An 18,789-nucleotide genomic window follows, 5' to 3' on the forward strand; every position below is an offset into this window, starting at 1 on the left:
CATCCATCATCGATCCTCACCAGCGAAAGAAAAAAAAAAAAAAAAAAAAAAGATATCCCTCGCTTGCTCCACTTCTCCCCCTCCCCCAAAACTATAAAAAAAAATAAAAAAAAAAAGGAAAAAAAGGATGACAGTGGTTCACTGAACCGCTAGCATCACTCACTACCTTACCTACTTACTGGACAATGCTAAAGGTCACTAGTCAATAACTGATACGTTTGTTCGCTCGCTTGCTTTTTTTTTTTTTCCCCCCTTTCTTCCCTTCTTGGCGCGTGCCTGTTGTTGTATCTTTTACCTTGTGTCTTCTGCCTTGTGTCTGATTAAGTGACTGTCTGTCGGTCTATCTGTTGTGTGTCCATCGTGCACAGACCTTATAGCAAATGAGGACTGTCTTATTCTTCGCTAAATACATTTAAGCTGAGGAAACATGGTCGGTAACGAGACGTCTTTTCTAGTTGTGAGCTCTGACTTGAACCTATATAGTCATTACAAAGTGAAGAACCTCTGTGTTCGAACGCTGACACATGAGACACGCATTCATGACAAGAGTTGACACAGACAAAACATTATAGCAATGGCAAGACACCCGAGTCAACGTTTGTAATAGTAGTAGTAGCAGTAGCAGTAGAGTAGTAATAGTTAAAGAGGTTAAGGTAGGTAGAGTAAGTTAGGTAAGAGTAGTAGATATGCTATGACTATCGTATGATAACGAGGCGAACAACGTGACCCCGTTTTGATAGTGTAGTAGTAGTGTAAATGGAAAATAAGAGATATAATAAAAATAAGCTGATAAAAAAAACGGGGGGGTATTTCCGAGTACTACTAAAAACGTTCTTGTTTGACTCTCTCTCTCTGCCAACGTCACAATACTTTGCGCAAAACCCTTTCTTTCTCGACTGTAACACCCAAACGCGCACAACACCCAGGCACCCAGCTAGCAGGCAAGCAAGCCAAACCAGTGCAAGCAACTGAACAACAAAAGCCAAACCGAGCCGACCAGACCAGACCAGACCAGACCAAACCCAACCCCAACCGTAGTAGTAGTAGATAAAAGAAAAACCGTGAGGACTAATAGTAGTGTAGTGGTGAAAGGGGAAGTGGTGGAAGGGGGGGTGACGAGTGTCACAGACGGTATAGCAACCATCATCTTCTTCCTTTCCCCAACCCTAACAATGCAAAACGATGCAAAAGATTAAAAGAGCATTAACAACAAAACGAAAAGCTTTGAAAGCTAGCAGCAGTCAGTCCTGCAACTGCCACTGCCGCCAAGGCATCTCTCCAAGAAGGCAATGAATGCTTCTCTCTTTTTCTTCTCTCTCGGTGTCCTCTTTCACTTTGGCCACATCAACCTATGACCTTCCAACATTGGCAGCCGCAGCGGCCGCAGCAAACTGCTCGGCATACGCTGACCCCTGGGCCTGCATCTGAGCCATCAAGTCCGCGTTCTCCAACTCACTTTCGACATCGCCGATATACGCCAACTGTGCCCAGACCCTCCAGTGGAGAACGCCAAAATGGGCGACCCGCATCGCCATGTCCTCGACACCGGCCTCCTCGCGGGGGTCCCTGTTGCTCGATGGGCTTGAAGACGTAGCGGTCGTTGATGGCTCACTACCGCCAAGGCTCTGGATGCCCATCACCTTGCTGGCTCCAGGGGTGCGAAGGTGATCGCCAGCTCCACCGGCATTCCAGGCCCTAGTGCCAGGGGTCTGGATCCTTCCACCAGTTGCGCGCGAGAAGAGGCCAACGCCAGAGAGATTCCTAAACTCCTTGACCTTGACCGCCACTTCGCCTAGCAGCTTTTGCTGGAACTCGGCTTCAACCTCCCGGAACACTTCGCATGTGGGGTCGCCTAGTACGCGGACAAGGTTGGACTCGAGCTCGGCCAGGGACGCCTGAGGGTGGTTGACAAAGCGCAGAATCTGAAGGGCCATGGCGCCGGCAAGGTTCTTCCACCTGTAGTCAGGACGGCTGGCAGGTGGAGCGGTGTGGAGGAGGGCGAGAAGAGACGAGTAGAGCTCCTGTGCCTTTCGGCGGGATTCGGCAGAGTCCTGAGCAGGGATGCAAGAGCCGGTAGTGGGTGGGAAGATGACGGAGCTGCGAGGAGAGGAAGGAGTTGATGATAGGGAGTTGCGGTCGCTAAAGGTTAGACTAGAAGGACGGGAAAAGTTGAATTCCGCGGACGAGCGGGTGCTTAGTGTACGGCCGTTGTCGTCAGATACGTAAGCAGGAACCCCGGAGGAAAACTGTCTCGAGAGGCTGTCGTAGTCCTCATACTTGCGCATGCAAATCTCGAGGCAGATGCTGTCATACATATCTGACCTGAGCTTGAGGATGCGCTCCTCGTCGAAGAGGAAGGTGTTGGGAATGTTTCCGGTAGAAGTGGAAGGCAGTACGAGATGTGTGAGGGCCTCGAAGAAAGTGCCGGTCTCACCAAAGGCTTGAGCATGAGGGCTGGGGGTGTTGGCGTAGGCGATGGAGGCGGCGATCTCAGCGTTGCGGTACCACTGCTTGGCAGCAGCAATGCTAAGCTTCCTCGCCTGAATCTTCTTGACGAAGAAGCGCTGCTCAAAGTGAACTGTGTCCTCGATCAAGACGGGGCGAAGGCATCTGATCTGGTGGTTGGCAACATCCAACTTCATGGCCTCCAGCACACTAAGCAGATTCCTCATTCCCTTGACCAGCTCGCCCATGTCATTGTTCCGATTCCCGTTGCTGAGCTCATTGTACATCTCGTCCACCCACTCATCGCGCATCGGTGCGCAGTGTAGCTTCAGAACGCCGGATAGCCAGGCCGCCAACTTTTCCAGATCCGCAACACCGCGGTGAAACTGCTGCATCAAAAGCTCCACGTTCAACCCATCATTCAGCAAGTCGCGATCCCGTTGCGGCACCAGCGTCTCAATGATATCCCGAGCGGCCTTGAGGAGTGCTGGCAGGCACCAGTTGTCGTCTGTCCCATATCTCGCGTAGAAGCCCTCCCGATCCATAACAAACTGTATTAGCTGCTCCATCAACATGTTCCAGAACTGATTGGCCTTTTCCTGCTTTCTCTTTCCCTTTTCGCCGTCCAGGTTGGGTCGGAAGTGTAGCTCAGGGTCGAAGTTGATATCATGGCGCAGCTTGGGGTTGTGTATTATCTTGCTGACGTCGAGTTCACTCAAGGTTGCGCGGGTGACTGGGGGTTCTAGGGGCTTGGGGGCGATTGGTACACTGGAGCTGCGAGAGAGCGGTGAGGGCCTGCGATCCCTGGCATGGGCGGTGAAGTACTCGCTTGTGCTTTGCCTGTTGGATCGCGTCGACGAATTCCTGGATAGCCGGGGTGCCGTCTCTGCCGCCGGTGTTGAAGCCGTGCTCTCTCCTCCATCTGTGGCCAGCTCCCTCGATACTCTGGAGAACTCTTGCATGATCTGATCTTCCTGTTCGGCCTGTTGGGGTGGGTTGCGCGTCTCGGGGACGGTCTCTGTCGGTAGGGGCTCCTCGGCCGTGGAGTCCTGTCGCCTGTGAGTAGACAAGTGGCTCTCGAAGCCACCGCCTGCGCCTTGTTCACCCATTTTGAAGTTTGACTATCCTTGATCTCTTGAGGGTATTGCTGGAGCCAAGCTACGTGAGCGACGACGGGTGAAATTATAGGGAAAAATCGGTGAGGAGGAGGAGTCCAGAGAAACCCGGGGAAATGGGTAGGGCGAATGGACCAGTTATGAATGCGACCAAGACCTTTGTTCGTGGCATGCATGTTAGCAAGGTGTATCACCAGAAGGCTGCTGCATGCGAGAGGAGTGCAAACAAGGCAACGAAGGGATGGATGGGGGGGAAAAGGACTGAGTGCCTGCGGAAAGGCGGAAAGGGGCATGGACTGCAGCCGTGGCGGCCCTTGTATCTTGTGATAGGGAAGCCCGTCTTTGGCGTACACTGCAGGGAGCGACTGGACCAAGGACGAAGGAATGAGAAGACGCTGGGCCTGGGAGGGGGAGGTAATGTGTGCTTGTGTAATGTGACGGCCATGTAGCAAAGCGAAGAGAACAAGCCGCTTACCGGCAGAAAGTCTTGTGGCTGCTGCTGCTGCTGCTGCTGCTGCTGTGGTGCTGGTGGTTTGGGTACTCGGCAGCAATCGGCGTCCTCGAAGACGACTTGAGTATCCAAGAGAGAGAAGTCGTGTGTGTGTGTTGTGTGTGTCGTGTATACGGTGTGTGTATGGGTGATTGCAGTAGCAAGCAGGGATGGGTTGGGACACGAGAGCGCAACCAAGACGGATTAATAGAGGTACTGTCGGTGGTGGTGTTGGCTGAGGAGGGCAGCTTATATGAAAAGCCGGTGACCTGGGGGCCTTCAAGGTTGGGACTTGGTTGGGCGAGAAGAGGCGGTGTCTTGCCACAGATTACAGACAGACCAGTGCTTTGGTATTTCGATGGTAGGTTGTAGTGTAGTCGTTGAAGGGCCGTGTGTTTGTGGCGCCGGGTGGGTTAATTAGTAGTAGTATTAGGGTGAGTTGAGTGTTGGTGACGGCGTGATGGGAGGTTGTTGGTTTCCTGTCTCGTACTATCTATCCCCTTACTTCTCGCAAAGGTTGGGACGAGGGATGATGGAGGAGAAGGAGGAGTTTGGGGGTTTGGTTTGCCTTTGAATTTGTGTGTAAAAGTCGAGACGGAATGGAGAACAAGCAAACGGAAAATTAAAGAGCAGAACACAGTGAGGAACCTGGAAGCGGGTGTGTGTAGGAATGGAAGTCGAGGAAATGGAAAGCGCAGTAAAGAGTAAAAGTGGAAAGAAAGGGCGGGAGCATCTAAAGAAGGGGGGGCGTGTGTGTACAAGGATGGATGGATGCCAATGTACACCATGTCGAGTAATATTACGAGAGCTTACCCTACCTGTACACTAGTGTAGGTACCAAGGGAGGAAGAGAGCCCAGTGGTCCGGCTTGGGTGTCGGGCAGGTCTCCTTTCTTGCCTTCACACGATGCCGGAGGCGGAAACAGGAAGGAGCCTGTACTGTAACTTACACACCACGCACACACACTGGTGCGCACTAGCACAGAACGAGGAGTGAAAAGGTACCGTCCACCTGGATGGACCTGACATGGAACACAATGCCGGGTCCCAAACGGCGACGTAGCGACCGATGCGGCAACGGAGTGGAGGAGGGTGGGTGTGGGGCCGCCAGGGGTCCAGTTGATGGTGAATGAAATGAATGAAGAGGTCAGAACGTGAAGGGGGGGGTTCGCCAAACTGAATGTTGTGAATGAAAGATACAAAGGGCCACTGCATCCGCCTCCGTCCTCTTTCCCATCCGTGACCATGACCGTGCAGTGTTGGATTTTCTCCCGTCCCATATCCAATTACTTGCGCCCTTTTTCAACAAGTCATCTGTCGTGAAGGTCCAGTGACATGACCATAACCACTCCCAATACACACATTGATTGATTGATTGATTGACTGACCCACGGGCCACGGGCACACGGGCACCACCAGCACGCTCGCATCGCATCGCATCGCATCCATCCAGCGCATCAGGTTTTGTCTCCAGAGGTGCAAAGGGCATCGATCCACTCCCACCAATGCACCCACTCTAACCTACTCTAGCGTACACCACCTACAGCCGTCTCATCTCATCCTCTGCGGCGGTCGGGTGCACTGGCGCAGACGCAGATTGACACTGCAGCCATTGCGACTTTGCATGCACCTACCGCCCTCCTTTGGCAAATGGAATGAATGGACTGAGCACTGACATGTTTGAACAGCCATGTTACCTACCTTAGTACCTGTAAGAGGTTTGTGTGTGTGTGGTGGCTGCTGAGGTGTTAAAGCTGGGGCTTGCGCTTGCAGTGAGTGAAAGAAAGAAACATTACACAGCTGTCACTGAAAGAAGTGGGCTTGGACCTTTGTTAACGACACCCCCCTCCCTCCCTCAACACTACACTAGGTAGGTCGTTCCCCCTTCTCTTCTTTCCCGGGCCCCTACACTACACTAGAAACATCAACTCCTTGTACCTATCCTAGCGTGCGTGCTCTCCTCGTCCAGTCCATAGGTGCTGAATGCGAGAGTGGACCGCTTTCGATCTCGGCCGAGGCGAGTTAGGTTCCCTTGTTGGAGGAGTCCACCATTTCAGGCGAGGCGACCGGACTCGTGTGGAATTTGTTAACGGGAGTTATAAGGAAGGGCGGATCGGTGCCTGGCCCACCCGTCAGCGCGCACCGCCTTACCTTGCCTTAGCTTCCATGCTTTTGCCTTGACTTTAATCCGGGGCTGTCTCCTGTGATGGATGCACCTGAACATTGTGCCTGAGTGCCTGGTGTAAGCTGCGAAGTGGAAGCGGCTGGCAAATGTCAGGCAGTGTCAGGCAGTGGCAGGATTTCACTTCAGCCAAGCCAAAAGAAACAAAGCACATTTTCTGTCACGGTCCAGTCTCAAGTTTGTTCCTGTTTGATGTCTGTCGCCTTCAAAGACGAGACTGAGAGACGACGGGTCATGTAAAACGACTGAGCACATCACCTGCAGCGGCGGCGGATGCACCAACTTCTAGACTTGACACTTGGACCACAACAACACAACGACAACGACGACAACAACAAAAACAACCTGACAATGAGATGAAACAAAATCGATATCAAGGGCAACCGCGGCCCCATTCAATGCCAATTGTTGTTCCTTGAATCCCTTTTTCTTAACATGACTGCATCGTCGATAACGACGGAGCCAATGTACATATAATGGAACCCCCACCCCCCCCTGTGGAAGTGGTCCCCCCGCCCCATACTCCAGCTCCCTACGACACTAGCCACCTGCCAGCACCATTATGCAGCAAAAACAACCGAACCCAACACACCCACATCGACGCGATCCAACACCACTGCATTGCTTGCTGTTTTGCGGTGTGCAAGCGTCGTCGGAATAGCGCCATCTCCACCACACAACGACATTGGCATCCCATTGGAATTGGATCCCCAGGCACCGCAGCAGCCAAGCGGGCTGGTCGTCAGATCAGGTCGTTGCCGCCGCATCCCGACCTTTTCTTTTTGACCCGATTGCTTCAGATTCTGCTGCTCTGCGTTGTCCTTGTCGCAGATTTTTGTCTCTGTCGGCGGCGAGCCACATCATCAATCATCATCATCATCATCATCATCATCGACGATAACCAGCCTGGGTTTGGCGGCCGCCCGGCTGGCGATGGCGAGCCTACCTAGTGTAGTGTAGTGAAGAACGGGGAACGGATGGGGGGGGGGGAAGACGAACGACGGGAGGTGTTACGCTTTGGTGCCGTGCATACCGAAACAGCGATGTGATGATGATGAACAATGAACTCCGAACAAGAACCTGGAGACACCCGCCCATGCCTAGCCCTGATTGTAAAACCTTACAGGGAATAGACCGGTAATATTGATTGTGCGAGACAGGACTCGAGCGCGCGACCGAGCGAGAGTCATGAAGGCACAATTCAAACACCCCCCTCCAATCCCAATCCTGCCCTGAAGGCCTTTCCAAGAGGCTCCTTCGTTAGTGTACCTAGTTTCCCCTTCGAAAGTCCCCAACTTTTCCTCCCCTCCCGTACCCGTTTTTGTCACAGGCACACGGCACGCTTTACCAAACCCGGGAACTCGAACACCTTGACGCCTCAACCTTTGGGGGTTCTGGGGCTCAGGCACGCACCTTCGTCCCAAAATTCTGGATAAATGTTTTGTAACGCCTCAAGCAGCGTCCGAGCAAGCAAGTGTCGACGACTTGCTTGATCTGGCACCTTACCTACTGCCTGACCCATTCTAACTGTGTAGTGTAATGCCACCAGTCCCGGAATGTACCTCCATAATGTCTTACATACCTTAGTCCTTGATGGCAGTGCCGGCGTATTGTACTTTACAATTCTGGTAATTTACGCACTATACATAACTACACTACACTGTAGGTAGTGTACTATGTACGTATGTACGTGCAATACCGCGAGTACGCTCCGTACCTGACACTACAGTCACTGTTGCTACCGCCGCTCGTCGGCCGGGAAGACGACCCGGGCCGGTGGGGATCTTTGGGATCTTGGAGAAGGGGGGAAAGGGGGGGCATCAGACGGTACGGTCAGACCCCCGATTTCGGGTTCCTTGAAAAATTGAGTTAAGGTCCAAAAAAAACTGGATGGAGTCTTTCCGCATCGAAAAGAATGCTTCCATGACACTTCTTTCGAAGAAAGAAATCTCGGAGAAGTTGCCTTCTTGGGTCAGGTCGGGCCAGGCCAGGCCTGGTAGTGTACATAGGATGCGGGATGAGCGGGCGGGCAGGCGGGCAAGCTGAGAAAAAAGTACACTACACGACGTACACTACGTAACCCATAAAAACGTGAGGCGAAAATCGATTGTGGGTGGGTGCCTTGATTCGTAAGAACAAGAAGAAGAAGAAGTTTTTTTTTTTTTTTTTTTTTTTTTTTTTTTTTTTTTTCGTTCGGTTCTTCGGGACATCCCGTGGCCAGTCAGTCAGCCCAGTCTACCGGCCCGCCCGCTCAGCTCACAACGCTTGTACAAATTTCGCCATCCATACATCCATCCATCCATCCGCGTGTCGTCGAACCGCTCATCGCCTATCGTCATTGATGTAGTAGTCTATCGGATGGGGATCCTTACCCTTCTCCTACACTATCTCGTATGTACGTAGTGTAGCATGTGATGTGAGCCTCAAGCTGGCTGGCTGTCGCCTCACGAACGAACGAACCTCCCTCCTCACGACATAGGTAGTTGTCTGTCAACAGGTTACGGTAGGTAGGTAGGTATGTAACGAACCTTCCAATGACAGGGTTAACAGACCCTTGTTTTGTCTTTGCCCTTGCCCCCCCCCCCCTGCGAAGGTTACAAGGCGTCAGTTACATACCTAATTAGCCTAGTTAGTTGTACCTAGTTAGCATGTACAAGCATTGCAGCTCTCTCACTCACCCACTCTGTGCTGTGGTAGGTAGAGGTAGGCATGTAACGCAGTAGCCAGCATTACGCAGTCTAGCGGTGAACGAAACAGCAACAGCAACAACAACAACAACAACAGCCTATTGTAACCACTGCACCACCACAAGGTGCCAGCCGGAGCGGCAGCCTCGAACGACGACGACAAATGGTAGTGTAGACTACCGCTGCAGCAGCAGAACCGCCAAGAAAACGGGGGGATCTACTACTGTAAGAATCGCTTCATGAGTGCATCGAGGTACCCCTTCCTTCCCTGTTGGCGCTGGCGAGTTCGTTGCCTGAATTGAATTGAAGGATTTGGGGGCCATCTCCATCTCCATCTCATCTTATCTGGGGGTGAATGGTGGATGCACGCTGATAACTTGAATCCCAACCCATTATTTGTAGGTAGGTCCTGCCATCTCGAGAGCACAGATGAAGGAGGGAACTTAACTCCGACTTCTGCTCTTAACCACCACTTTCCTCCTACATACTGCGTCGTCAAGTTTGGTGAAGTAGTACTGTAGGTAGTGTCGTTCCGAGTTTACTACTACCTAGAGGTATGCGGCTGTTTGGATCCGAGGCTGTCGTGCGTTGTATTTGGCTGATAGCTGGCTACCTACGTATGGTAGTCCTACTTGCGTGCCCAGCATGCCCAGCATGCCCTAGTTCGCCTTGCTTTGCTTTCTGGCATAATACGGTAGTTACCTACGTAGTGAGAGGGAGGGAAGTACATATAAACAAAATCTTAAGTAGAAGGCAAAAGGGTAAATCCGCCGCCGAAAGCGGTCATTTGTTTCAAGTTGTTACCTCCATGTTTGGTCGATCCTTTTGAAGATCTGTGTGTAACAACGGCCCGGGTTGCTCTCTGTGGTTTTGCGATACGCTACCTACCTAGGTATGTATCGGTGATTTCCGTGACGACCTACCCAAGTCTGAGAACCTATGGTTTATCTTACGGTGGAACATGGGTGTCGACTGTCAAAGGGACGTTCGATGTTTTCCAAGCGTTGGAAAACTAACTCCCTTGGTAATGTGTACTACCTTGTGCCAATTATGCTTTTTAAAAGATTTCACATGAAAAGAATAAGCGTACGTTTGAGGATTATGCATGCTCCTCTCCAGCTGGCTGTTAAACCCGTTTAACTTCCAAAAAGCCGCCCGACTTTCATCCGGATTCCACCCGACCCCACCCGGTTTTCTTGGGTTCCCGTCCCGTAACGCTGTGGTAAATACATAGGTACGTATTCTATACAGCGGAACCGGATGGTAAGTAATCATTTTATGCTTCACGGCGCGGAAGCCCCGTGCCGTATGTACTCTAGTGTATGGATTGACCGACGGACCGACGACACAAAGCGTTCAGGACTACACTATTCTATGTACACTATTGTAGCCGATCTTGAATGGATGAAGATCACACGTAAAAGTGCAGTTTCTCCACACAGAAGCCGTGGAAAGGCATAGTGTTTTGTGTAGGTAGTATTGTTGCCCGGTCAAATAAGGGACCCTGACGACACCACCATGAAAGGAAATGACAAGGTAACGATATGAGGCGAACATCACCAAGTGTTGCATGCAAATGGAAGCGAACATGAGGTGCGGAATTGTGCCGGGCTGTTTGGTAGGGGGGTCTGTCACCGCTGGAACTTGTGTTGAAGGGCCCTGGCAGCTGAAATGGACAGATGGACGCTGGGCAAAAAGGCCTGTGGTGTGTGCAAGTACCTCTAGTGAGTGTAGTGTATCGCTTGTTTCATTCTTTCATATAACCCTTTCATTGTTCAAATTTCTTCCCTTTTTCTTTTTTGCCGTCCGAAGATCAACGACTTCTACATACCGACCTTTCTTTGACCCTTTTTCCCCAATTCAAGGCATGTGGATTTCTCGATAGACGTCGATAGTCGAGCCTAAGTCTCAATGCTAGCGAACGCAGGGGTAAAGGTATAAAGGTTGTTGTTGTTGCTGTAAAACATCCCCCCCAATTAAACCGGAAATCGATTCCATCTGCAAGATCATTGACGAGAATCAAACGGTCGTCGACGACCAGGAAGAAAAAACCGACGGTGAGTTAGGTGTGCTTGGGTGCCATCTGATCGAGGTCTTGGCGTGTTTTGGGATGGACTTTTTCACTCCTGCATTTGCGGGCGAGCATCTATCTGCATTGCGCCATCGTCATCGTCGTCGTCGCCTCCTACACTTCCGCTTCTCCGGACCTCTCACCTTGAGCGGTTCGTCTGCGGTGAGCGATTGACATGATCCCATCTTCCAATGACTCGGATAGAGGAACGAGCGAACGAATGGCTTTTTGCGCCGAGAAAACAAACCCCGGGAATCAAAGTCGAAAAGAGAAAATTCGGAGGCGGGAAGTGCATGCGTTGATGGTTGTGGGTGAATGGGTGGTGCAATCAAGAGATGCAGCAAGTGGAACTTATCGTTGCTAGGCCTGCGTGGTTCTTGAACTTGTTGATGGTCATTGGTGGGCTCCTGATCAACGACGGTTCACGATAGTGGACTGGATGCTACACGCTATACCATACAGAGAAGAGGATCATTGCTGCACAGGCACGGAGTTTGCGTGGGACTGCACTAGTGCAGTTCATGTACCTTTGTATTCTTTCAATGGACGGAGCGAGTTCCGTGATGTCTAACGGCCATCAATCATCGTGGAGAAAAAGGGGGGTCCATAAAAGATCCGCAACTCCATGTTGATATCTGGAGAACGGTGATTCCTGTGAGGATTTCGCGGGAGTGGAAGCGGCGCAGATTTATCAGCAGCATGCTCCAGTCAGGACACCGAGGGGAAGGAAAAGAAAGAAAAGATGCAGCTTCGCAAGATTTGCACAGAGGGTTACCAAGTGGGAGGATGGCAATGTGTGGACGAGAAGAGATCTTGGACCCAAGCTGCTGCTCAGATCACATCGATTCGTTTCTTTTTTTTTCTTGTCAAGAACCAAGTAGAGGTAAGTGTTCAGTTGGGACCTACACTAGTGTAGAGATCTTCTCTTCTTCCAGGTTTGCATTTTCCCATTCAGGTACGACCGATGCCATCAATGATTGACGGGAGGAAGTAACTCCTCCCGGGCCCTCCGTGCTCGCCTTCCTTTCAGCTCAGTCAGCACACCTGAACAAGCTGGGCCACACCAAAGAAGCGAGCCCCACAGATACCCACTCACTCAGCTGCATGGAAGTGGATCGCCAAAGGTCTTGGCAATCTTACTTATTCGCTCGTATCTTGAGGAAGGACCTTTTTCACCGAAGTATGAAACGCCGTCATGACGGATATCAGAGGGTTTTATTGGTACTTGTTCGTTGGAAGAACAGCACAGCATAAAGCACAACACAGCACAACACAGGTGTAAAACAAAAACAGGTGGGGGTTTGGAGATTGAAAGATTGGTTGTAGGTTTATTTCATCCTTTACACTACACCACTCACCACGTGTGATGGCCCCGTCAAGTCCCGGGGAAGATCTCCACTCCTTTGCCGTTCCTCGAGTCACTCGATCGGGCCGTATCCGAATGTGATTGTTGTGGATGTATGAACACTACAGCGAATTGCAAGGCCGTGTTTTGCAAATGGGCATACCATCCCCTTGGCTCGTCTACTGAGCTGAGCTGAGCTGACATGGGATGACATGATATGACATGACGACCGCGCGAAGCAGTAACATGATCACCACCCACTGAGTGTGCTGTGTAAAAGTGTTTCTGTATGGAGTGAGTACCCGATCACACTCTCGAAAGCACTTTATCAGATCACATAACCGGTTCCCGTCACATTGCTTCAGTTCCGAGCAGTGACCCCAGCAAAGAGGTGTGTGTGTTCGTATTTTGCGGATTACAGATAGGGTACGTACCCGACTAACACTCACTAGTGTTTCCGCATACACTACACTTTCTCCATAGCTGAGGGATATGTAGTGTAGAACACATGCAAGATGAAATTAATCAGCATGCAGCATCACAAATTTTTTTGATGAAGCCCGAACATCGAAACTCGCACGCCTCGCACGCCACTATTTGTGACATCCATTGGTCTCGTCAGGCATCGTGAACCAACAGATGTGCCAGGAACAGGGACTGGTGGTCTTGGAAGGGGCTTGACGGAGGATCCGCCGCCCGTCCCGGGCACCACACCACCACCGGACCACCGGTAATCCTCTCTCGTTGAGGTCCCCGGCCCGGGCGGCTTCATTCATCATCATTCCCCAGGGGCCACACAGTAAAGAATTGATGGTGCAGATTTGGTTCGCTTGTCATCCATGTTCCAGCATCTTGTTTTTTTAGACATGTTAGAGACCGGGGCCTCGGCGAGCGGCGGCCCCGTGTTCCGTATCCAGGAGGCCCTCAACCCGTTATTATTCTATTGTTCCTTTTTTTTTCTTTCTTGATTTTCGACAAGGGCATTCGGGATGTGGGCGGTTCGGACATGGGCTACAGCTGGGCAGGTTTCGTATGCGTGATGTGTGGTGTTGCAATGCTCGCTTCTCGTGACCAAAAGATTTATGTGGGTGATGGATAAATCAGGAACTCCCCATTTTGCATTGTCAATATGGGAGGAGAGCTCTCAAACAAACCGGACAATGGCAAATTGCAGGTGCGAGATCATCATCCTATTATTTGATCGTCGACATGCTTTGGGTTGCATCTACTGTACACCTATAATGTCCCGGCCAAAGATTGGAAACGACTGTGAGCCATCATGGTAACTGACCTCGTGTCCTCATCAAAGAGAACCTTCACCTCCATCATCAACGGCACCGTAAGCGACACTGGGGCGATCCGTTCATTCCATGGGGCCCATGGGGTGCAAAGAGAAGAAGAAAAGAAAGTATGATGCCACCACTTTCCCACTTTCTGTAGTGTAGTGTACCTAGTCACCCACTCCGGCTCCCACACTGCCACTCAATATCCCATACCAATATCCGAACACGGCGTTTCGATACTTTGGAGAGAAAGAAAAAAGTTGCGTATGCCGTTCTGGAAGCCAATTTCGGATTCACGACGCCCAAACATGGATGTTCCTGGATGGGTACCTGGCTGGGCCCTGTGGATGGCGCTGGATCCAATTCGGTACCAAATGAGAGAAAAGACAGGGCTGTCCATCCAAGCGGGTCGTTAATCCCAGCAACGTCCATGTGGCCGACATACTCGACTAAACCCAAACCGGTCACTTGAACGTTTGGGTGAAAGAATTTCCGAACCTTTTTTCAACTTTTTTTGTTGTCTTGTTGGGTTGAGATTTCCAAGGTTGGTCCGCACGATCTTCAAATCGATGTGCCAAGCGACTCGGGCCTTCTTGAAGGTTTTTCGCGCGGTCGACGGAGGGGAAGTCCCCATGAGGAGCCGGCGAGAGAAAGAAACCCGTTTTGACCAACTCTAACGCCAAGACTCTGTACATGCACAAGTGGCTGGACGCTGAAATGAGTTGTTGTTGTTGTCGCTAAGAAAGAAACAGGAACGGTACGTATTTTTGGAGCAGCACCGCACATCCGGATACAGGACCTTTCCGGTCACGGGACTTGGTTGCATAACAGATACCTAAGATGGGGATCGCTGGCCACCATTCTTAAAAGTTGGGTCAGCTGGGGGGGTACAACAACGCTGTCGAATATTGGTGGCCGATTACCGAGCGCGGGTTATAGCAGCAACCTAACCACTGAAGCGAAGCACCTCCACTTTTTACTTTTTTTTTTTTTTGGCATTTCCATTTCGGCGACCATTTCACCACCTCTGTATGTGACTTTGTGACGGACTGCTTGTCATTGAAGCCATGGAAGGTCGTCACTCGCCAAGGCCAGCTCATGCTGAACACCGATCACGCTCTCCTCGGTTACAATTCGCGGGTTGCTGCAATGCGATACACGCCTCTCGTGTAGTGCCTCGACGATAACATTCACGATGATGATGGCGCCGCCAAGTGACCGGGACCCAGAACCCTCAACAACAACGATTGGTGATGGACAATGGGAGGTGCATCGATCGAAGGACCGGTATCTCGAGATGACCCCCATCCCCCTCCGTTGGCATCGCATTCGCATCGATTTGCCTTATACTAAAAGATGCATATCAGCGCATCAAGGAAAATCTCCATTGGCAAGTTTACGCAACAACAAGCAGACTGTTTGGACGCCGTGATCGGTGCCACCACACACCCAGCCTTGTTTTTTTTTTTTTCTTTGTTTTTTTTTTTCTTCTCTCTAATGTGCCTTTCCACAGGGAAGCAGCGTCGCGTCGAAACGCATAAACAATCCACAATGAAACCTACTCGGTCTTATCTCTTTTTCTCTTACATCCCTAGTGCTTGCCGCTGCTGCCGCCGCCGCTCGGTGGACGGTGCTTGTTTCGTCAAACATACTACTGCCAGGTGAGTTGTCACAGCCGAGCCTAAACACGGCCACCTGAGCGCCCGCAGCAGCGAATTTCACAAAAAATCCTGCTACACGACCCGCGAGTCATGTAGTTTGTTACAGAAAAACAACAACAAACCCATTCAGCTCATCTTGATGGAAGCCGAAACCACACTCACTGAGACAATACTAATGGAGGGACGTGGATCCTCTCGCTCTGTGTTGTGCCGTGGCAGAGATGATGATGACAAGAGGAACAGGACAACAGAACCGGCCAAGTAAGTGGCAGTGAGTAGGAAAGCAGTCAAGCAATAACACGCAGTCCATCCAGATGAATGAATGACCGGACGCCGCAAGGGTGACGACATACACACATTTGCTGCCCGGCACTGCTTTGGGAAGGAAGCAAATTAGACACAACAGCATCACGATATCACACAAGCCATGCTGGGAGCCGTTACGCCTTCTTGCGTACGCACCCTCTTTTTTTCATTTTTCTCAATTTTCATCCACACGCTCATACTTTTCCCAACCCCGCTTTGAACGAGTTTGCTGGTTCCGTCCGGGTCCGGCCTCCCTCGCTCTGGCTTCTCTGTCTCTTACAAGTGTGAGGCATGTTGCCGAGTCAGGCGACAAACAGGCAATCAATCAAATCGCCACGGATGGCTGGATTGGCTATCTCAATGAAAAGTGAATGATGTTCCGTATGAAAAGAGAGAAAAAAGAGTTTCAGAATAGCCCGCCGCGCACCATCAATCAGTATCAGTGCGGTGCTCTCTCTCAAAACGTTGCCGTGCTGCACCTGGATGCGGCGTTTGCAAGATGCGGGTGCCTCAAGAAGAGGGAGGGGGGCGGCTTCGGATTCAAACACTCAGCCGACAACCAACCCTTCTTACAACCCTCCGACTCGGATCCGATTCAATCCGATCCCGCCGCTGCTGCCGCCGCCGCCGCTCGCTGCCGTCTTTTTTCGCCCTTTGCCGCTGCCGCGCCGCAGGATCACTAGGTCGAACCTTGAAACATTGGACGTTGGACCAACTCATCAATCTTGCTGCACAATCCCCCTTCAGATGCAACATCCTCGAGTTGCGTCTCAACATTATCATCAGCTATCGCGCCTCGAAAGTCTCCTTTCACCTTCTAGTCTAGTGTCCATCAACGATATAAAGCCTCAGGGCATCTCTCTTCTATTCTAGAAGACAACCATGCACTCTTTGTCAGGTCAGTAGTAGTAGCAAGTGCAAATGGAATCAACCACGTACAGTACAGTACACCCACGCTTACGTACGCTAGCTACATCTACCAAGCTACTACCATACTGAGGATCTCTTTTTACAAACGAAAATTTCTTGTGTAACAAGCTCTTTCAAAAGCTTTACAAGTATACTGCATACACTATTGGTGCATGTTTCATAAAATTACCTTGTAGTGTACGTGATCGTCAACAACTGTGTCAGACTGTCAGTGACAGTTGGTAGCGGTGGTGGGGCTAGTCCGAGACTACAGACCTCTTAGCACTCCTTCATGAGCTTCGTTGGGTATGACATAATGGCCAATTAAGACTGCCACGGAATCTCTGGTCCAGTACGTAAGGTAAGTACGTTAGTAAGTAAGTAAGTGAGCTACAAGTGACTTTTCCGAGTTGTCAGCACTACGCAATTTATAAAGGAGGGTAAGTATGGTGTTCAAAAGGTCTTCTTCTTCTTCTTCTTCTTCTTGTGTTGTTTTTCGTTGCTTTCTCAAAGAGCATCGGTTTGAGCTGATATCTGGCTACCATCGTACCTTTATATGATGTGAAGCTAGGTAGGTAGATAAGTATTCCCTCCCATCTTCCATCCTTTTGGAGTCCGTCCGGCGTCGTTGCAGGACCGAGGACTACGCCACTCACCCACTTCTATGCCGCGATGCAGAGCCGGCGTCGCCGCCGCCTCAGAAATACCTCCTCGCCTTGTGTGGCTTGTGAAGAAAAGTGTACCAAAAGTCGGTTCGGTTCGGTGGGTTATACCACCACCTGCTGTATGTCTGTAGTTCCAAGTGACTTGCTTCTGCGGTTTCGCGGTTCTCTGGTGTATGTAGTCACCGACGACGTCCATGATCACGTTTATGTGTACGGGTTTGAGCCAGCAATCGTCTCCACGGTGTTGGTCGGATTACAGCGAGAGAGAGAGAGAGAGAGAGATCTCAAGATGGTAAGTGTAACAATAACGATATCTGTGGACACTCGGTTTTTCTTTCCCTGTTATGATTATTAGTTATTATATTATCTCAGTGTCTACACATATCCATAGTAAGAGTGAGTGCGACCGGCAGAAAAAGTACAAACACCTATTGTATCCTTAGGAGCTTTATCTACCTATGCATGTCCATCAAATCCGCCTTCCATTTGCATGAAGGAGGCGATTGGATATTCGCTCCCATCTGATAGAGCCGTAGAATCGTAGAGGGTGTGTTGCTTAGGATCCGGTCCTCAAGAGTTTGAGATGCGAATGAACAACGAGTCAACACACCAGCACGCAGTGTAAAGCTGACGGGTAAGGTAGGTATCCTCAGCGACGGTGATGATATATCCATTGGGTTCATGGTTTTGTCTGTCGTGGATATCACACCTGAGTGAATGCTGCTTCAAGTATATTCAAAGTTGATTAGTGTGATGTGATTTACACTATGGAATCGAGAAAGATGGAGATGAGAATGAACGAAAGATCACTCAACACATGGTAGTAGTAGACAAAGAATGAAAAGAACTCGCCATTCGTGTAACAACGAGAGTACATCGACGTTCAACTGGCGAGCATACTTATCTTTGCTTCAAGGATGTTGTATCCAGATCCAACCAATCCCTGCGATTGAGTGTCTGGGACAACATATGGACTGAATGGAATCTAGCGGACTGATGACTCTTTCTTTCTTCGGTAGGGACATAGACAAGGTGGAAAATTACGCTCTTGATCGTCAACTATAACAAAAAGAACAGGAGAAAAAAAAACCAAGAACATACAACACCAGGGATTCGCTGGTCGTCACCGACCCAACTACTAGTCTGGCCCTCACTGGCTTATCTATGGGAGAGCGGACGGGATCCCGAGTTTTCCAGTGGGTATGGTCGTATGTGCTTGTTTCGGGCTGTTCCTAAACTTATATGAGAGAGCTCCTCCGGCCATAGATGCCGGAATGACTCAAGCATCCTCCACACAACTAACAAAAAAAGTTGGCGAGTGAGAGACCACGAACGGTGAGGAGACAAAAGAAAAAGAGAGGGATAGAGAGAAAGAGACATGACGGGTGACTTGCTTTGTGTGAGTGCGAAGTGATAAAAGTCGAGTAAGGCGGCTATCAGCTGCTTCCTTCCATTGGTGACCAAGGAAGTGCACAACATACTCTGGGATCACCAACCGTGCAGTTTCAATAGAACAGAGCTAAGGAGGAAAGGACATCCGCGAGCAAAGAGAACATGTGAACAGCCTTATTGCGGTCTACCATTGTTCACCGGGGTGAAGTGACATTAGCAGCCATGACTACAAGTCGTCA

General features: G+C 50.5%; 2 protein-coding genes across 2 annotated transcripts; both read right to left on the reverse strand.

The window, feature by feature from the left end:
* Positions 1–1,160: 1,160 nt before the first annotated feature.
* B0T23DRAFT_158021 (T-complex protein 11-domain-containing protein) lies at positions 1,161–3,820 on the reverse strand. The gene has a single exon (XM_062832664.1). The coding sequence runs from the start codon at positions 3,552–3,554 to the stop codon at positions 1,350–1,352; it is 2,205 nt and encodes a 734-aa protein (XP_062691462.1). The 5' UTR covers positions 3,555–3,820; the 3' UTR covers positions 1,161–1,349.
* A 4,636-nt stretch (positions 3,821–8,456) lies between these two features.
* B0T23DRAFT_396469 (uncharacterized protein) lies at positions 8,457–9,728 on the reverse strand (the record flags this gene model as incomplete). The annotated part of the gene is made up of 6 exons (XM_062838249.1): positions 8,457–8,560; positions 8,692–8,816; positions 8,848–8,856; positions 8,910–9,016; positions 9,407–9,433; positions 9,723–9,728. The coding sequence occupies 6 exons, from the start codon at positions 9,726–9,728 to the stop codon at positions 8,457–8,459; spliced, it is 378 nt and encodes a 125-aa protein (XP_062691463.1).
* Positions 9,729–18,789: the final 9,061 nt, after the last annotated feature.

The sequence above is a fragment of the Neurospora hispaniola genome (genome assembly GCF_033458365.1).
Source record: "Neurospora hispaniola strain FGSC 10403 chromosome Unknown B0T23scaffold_5, whole genome shotgun sequence".
Classification (NCBI taxonomy): Eukaryota; Fungi; Ascomycota; class Sordariomycetes; order Sordariales; family Sordariaceae; genus Neurospora; species Neurospora hispaniola.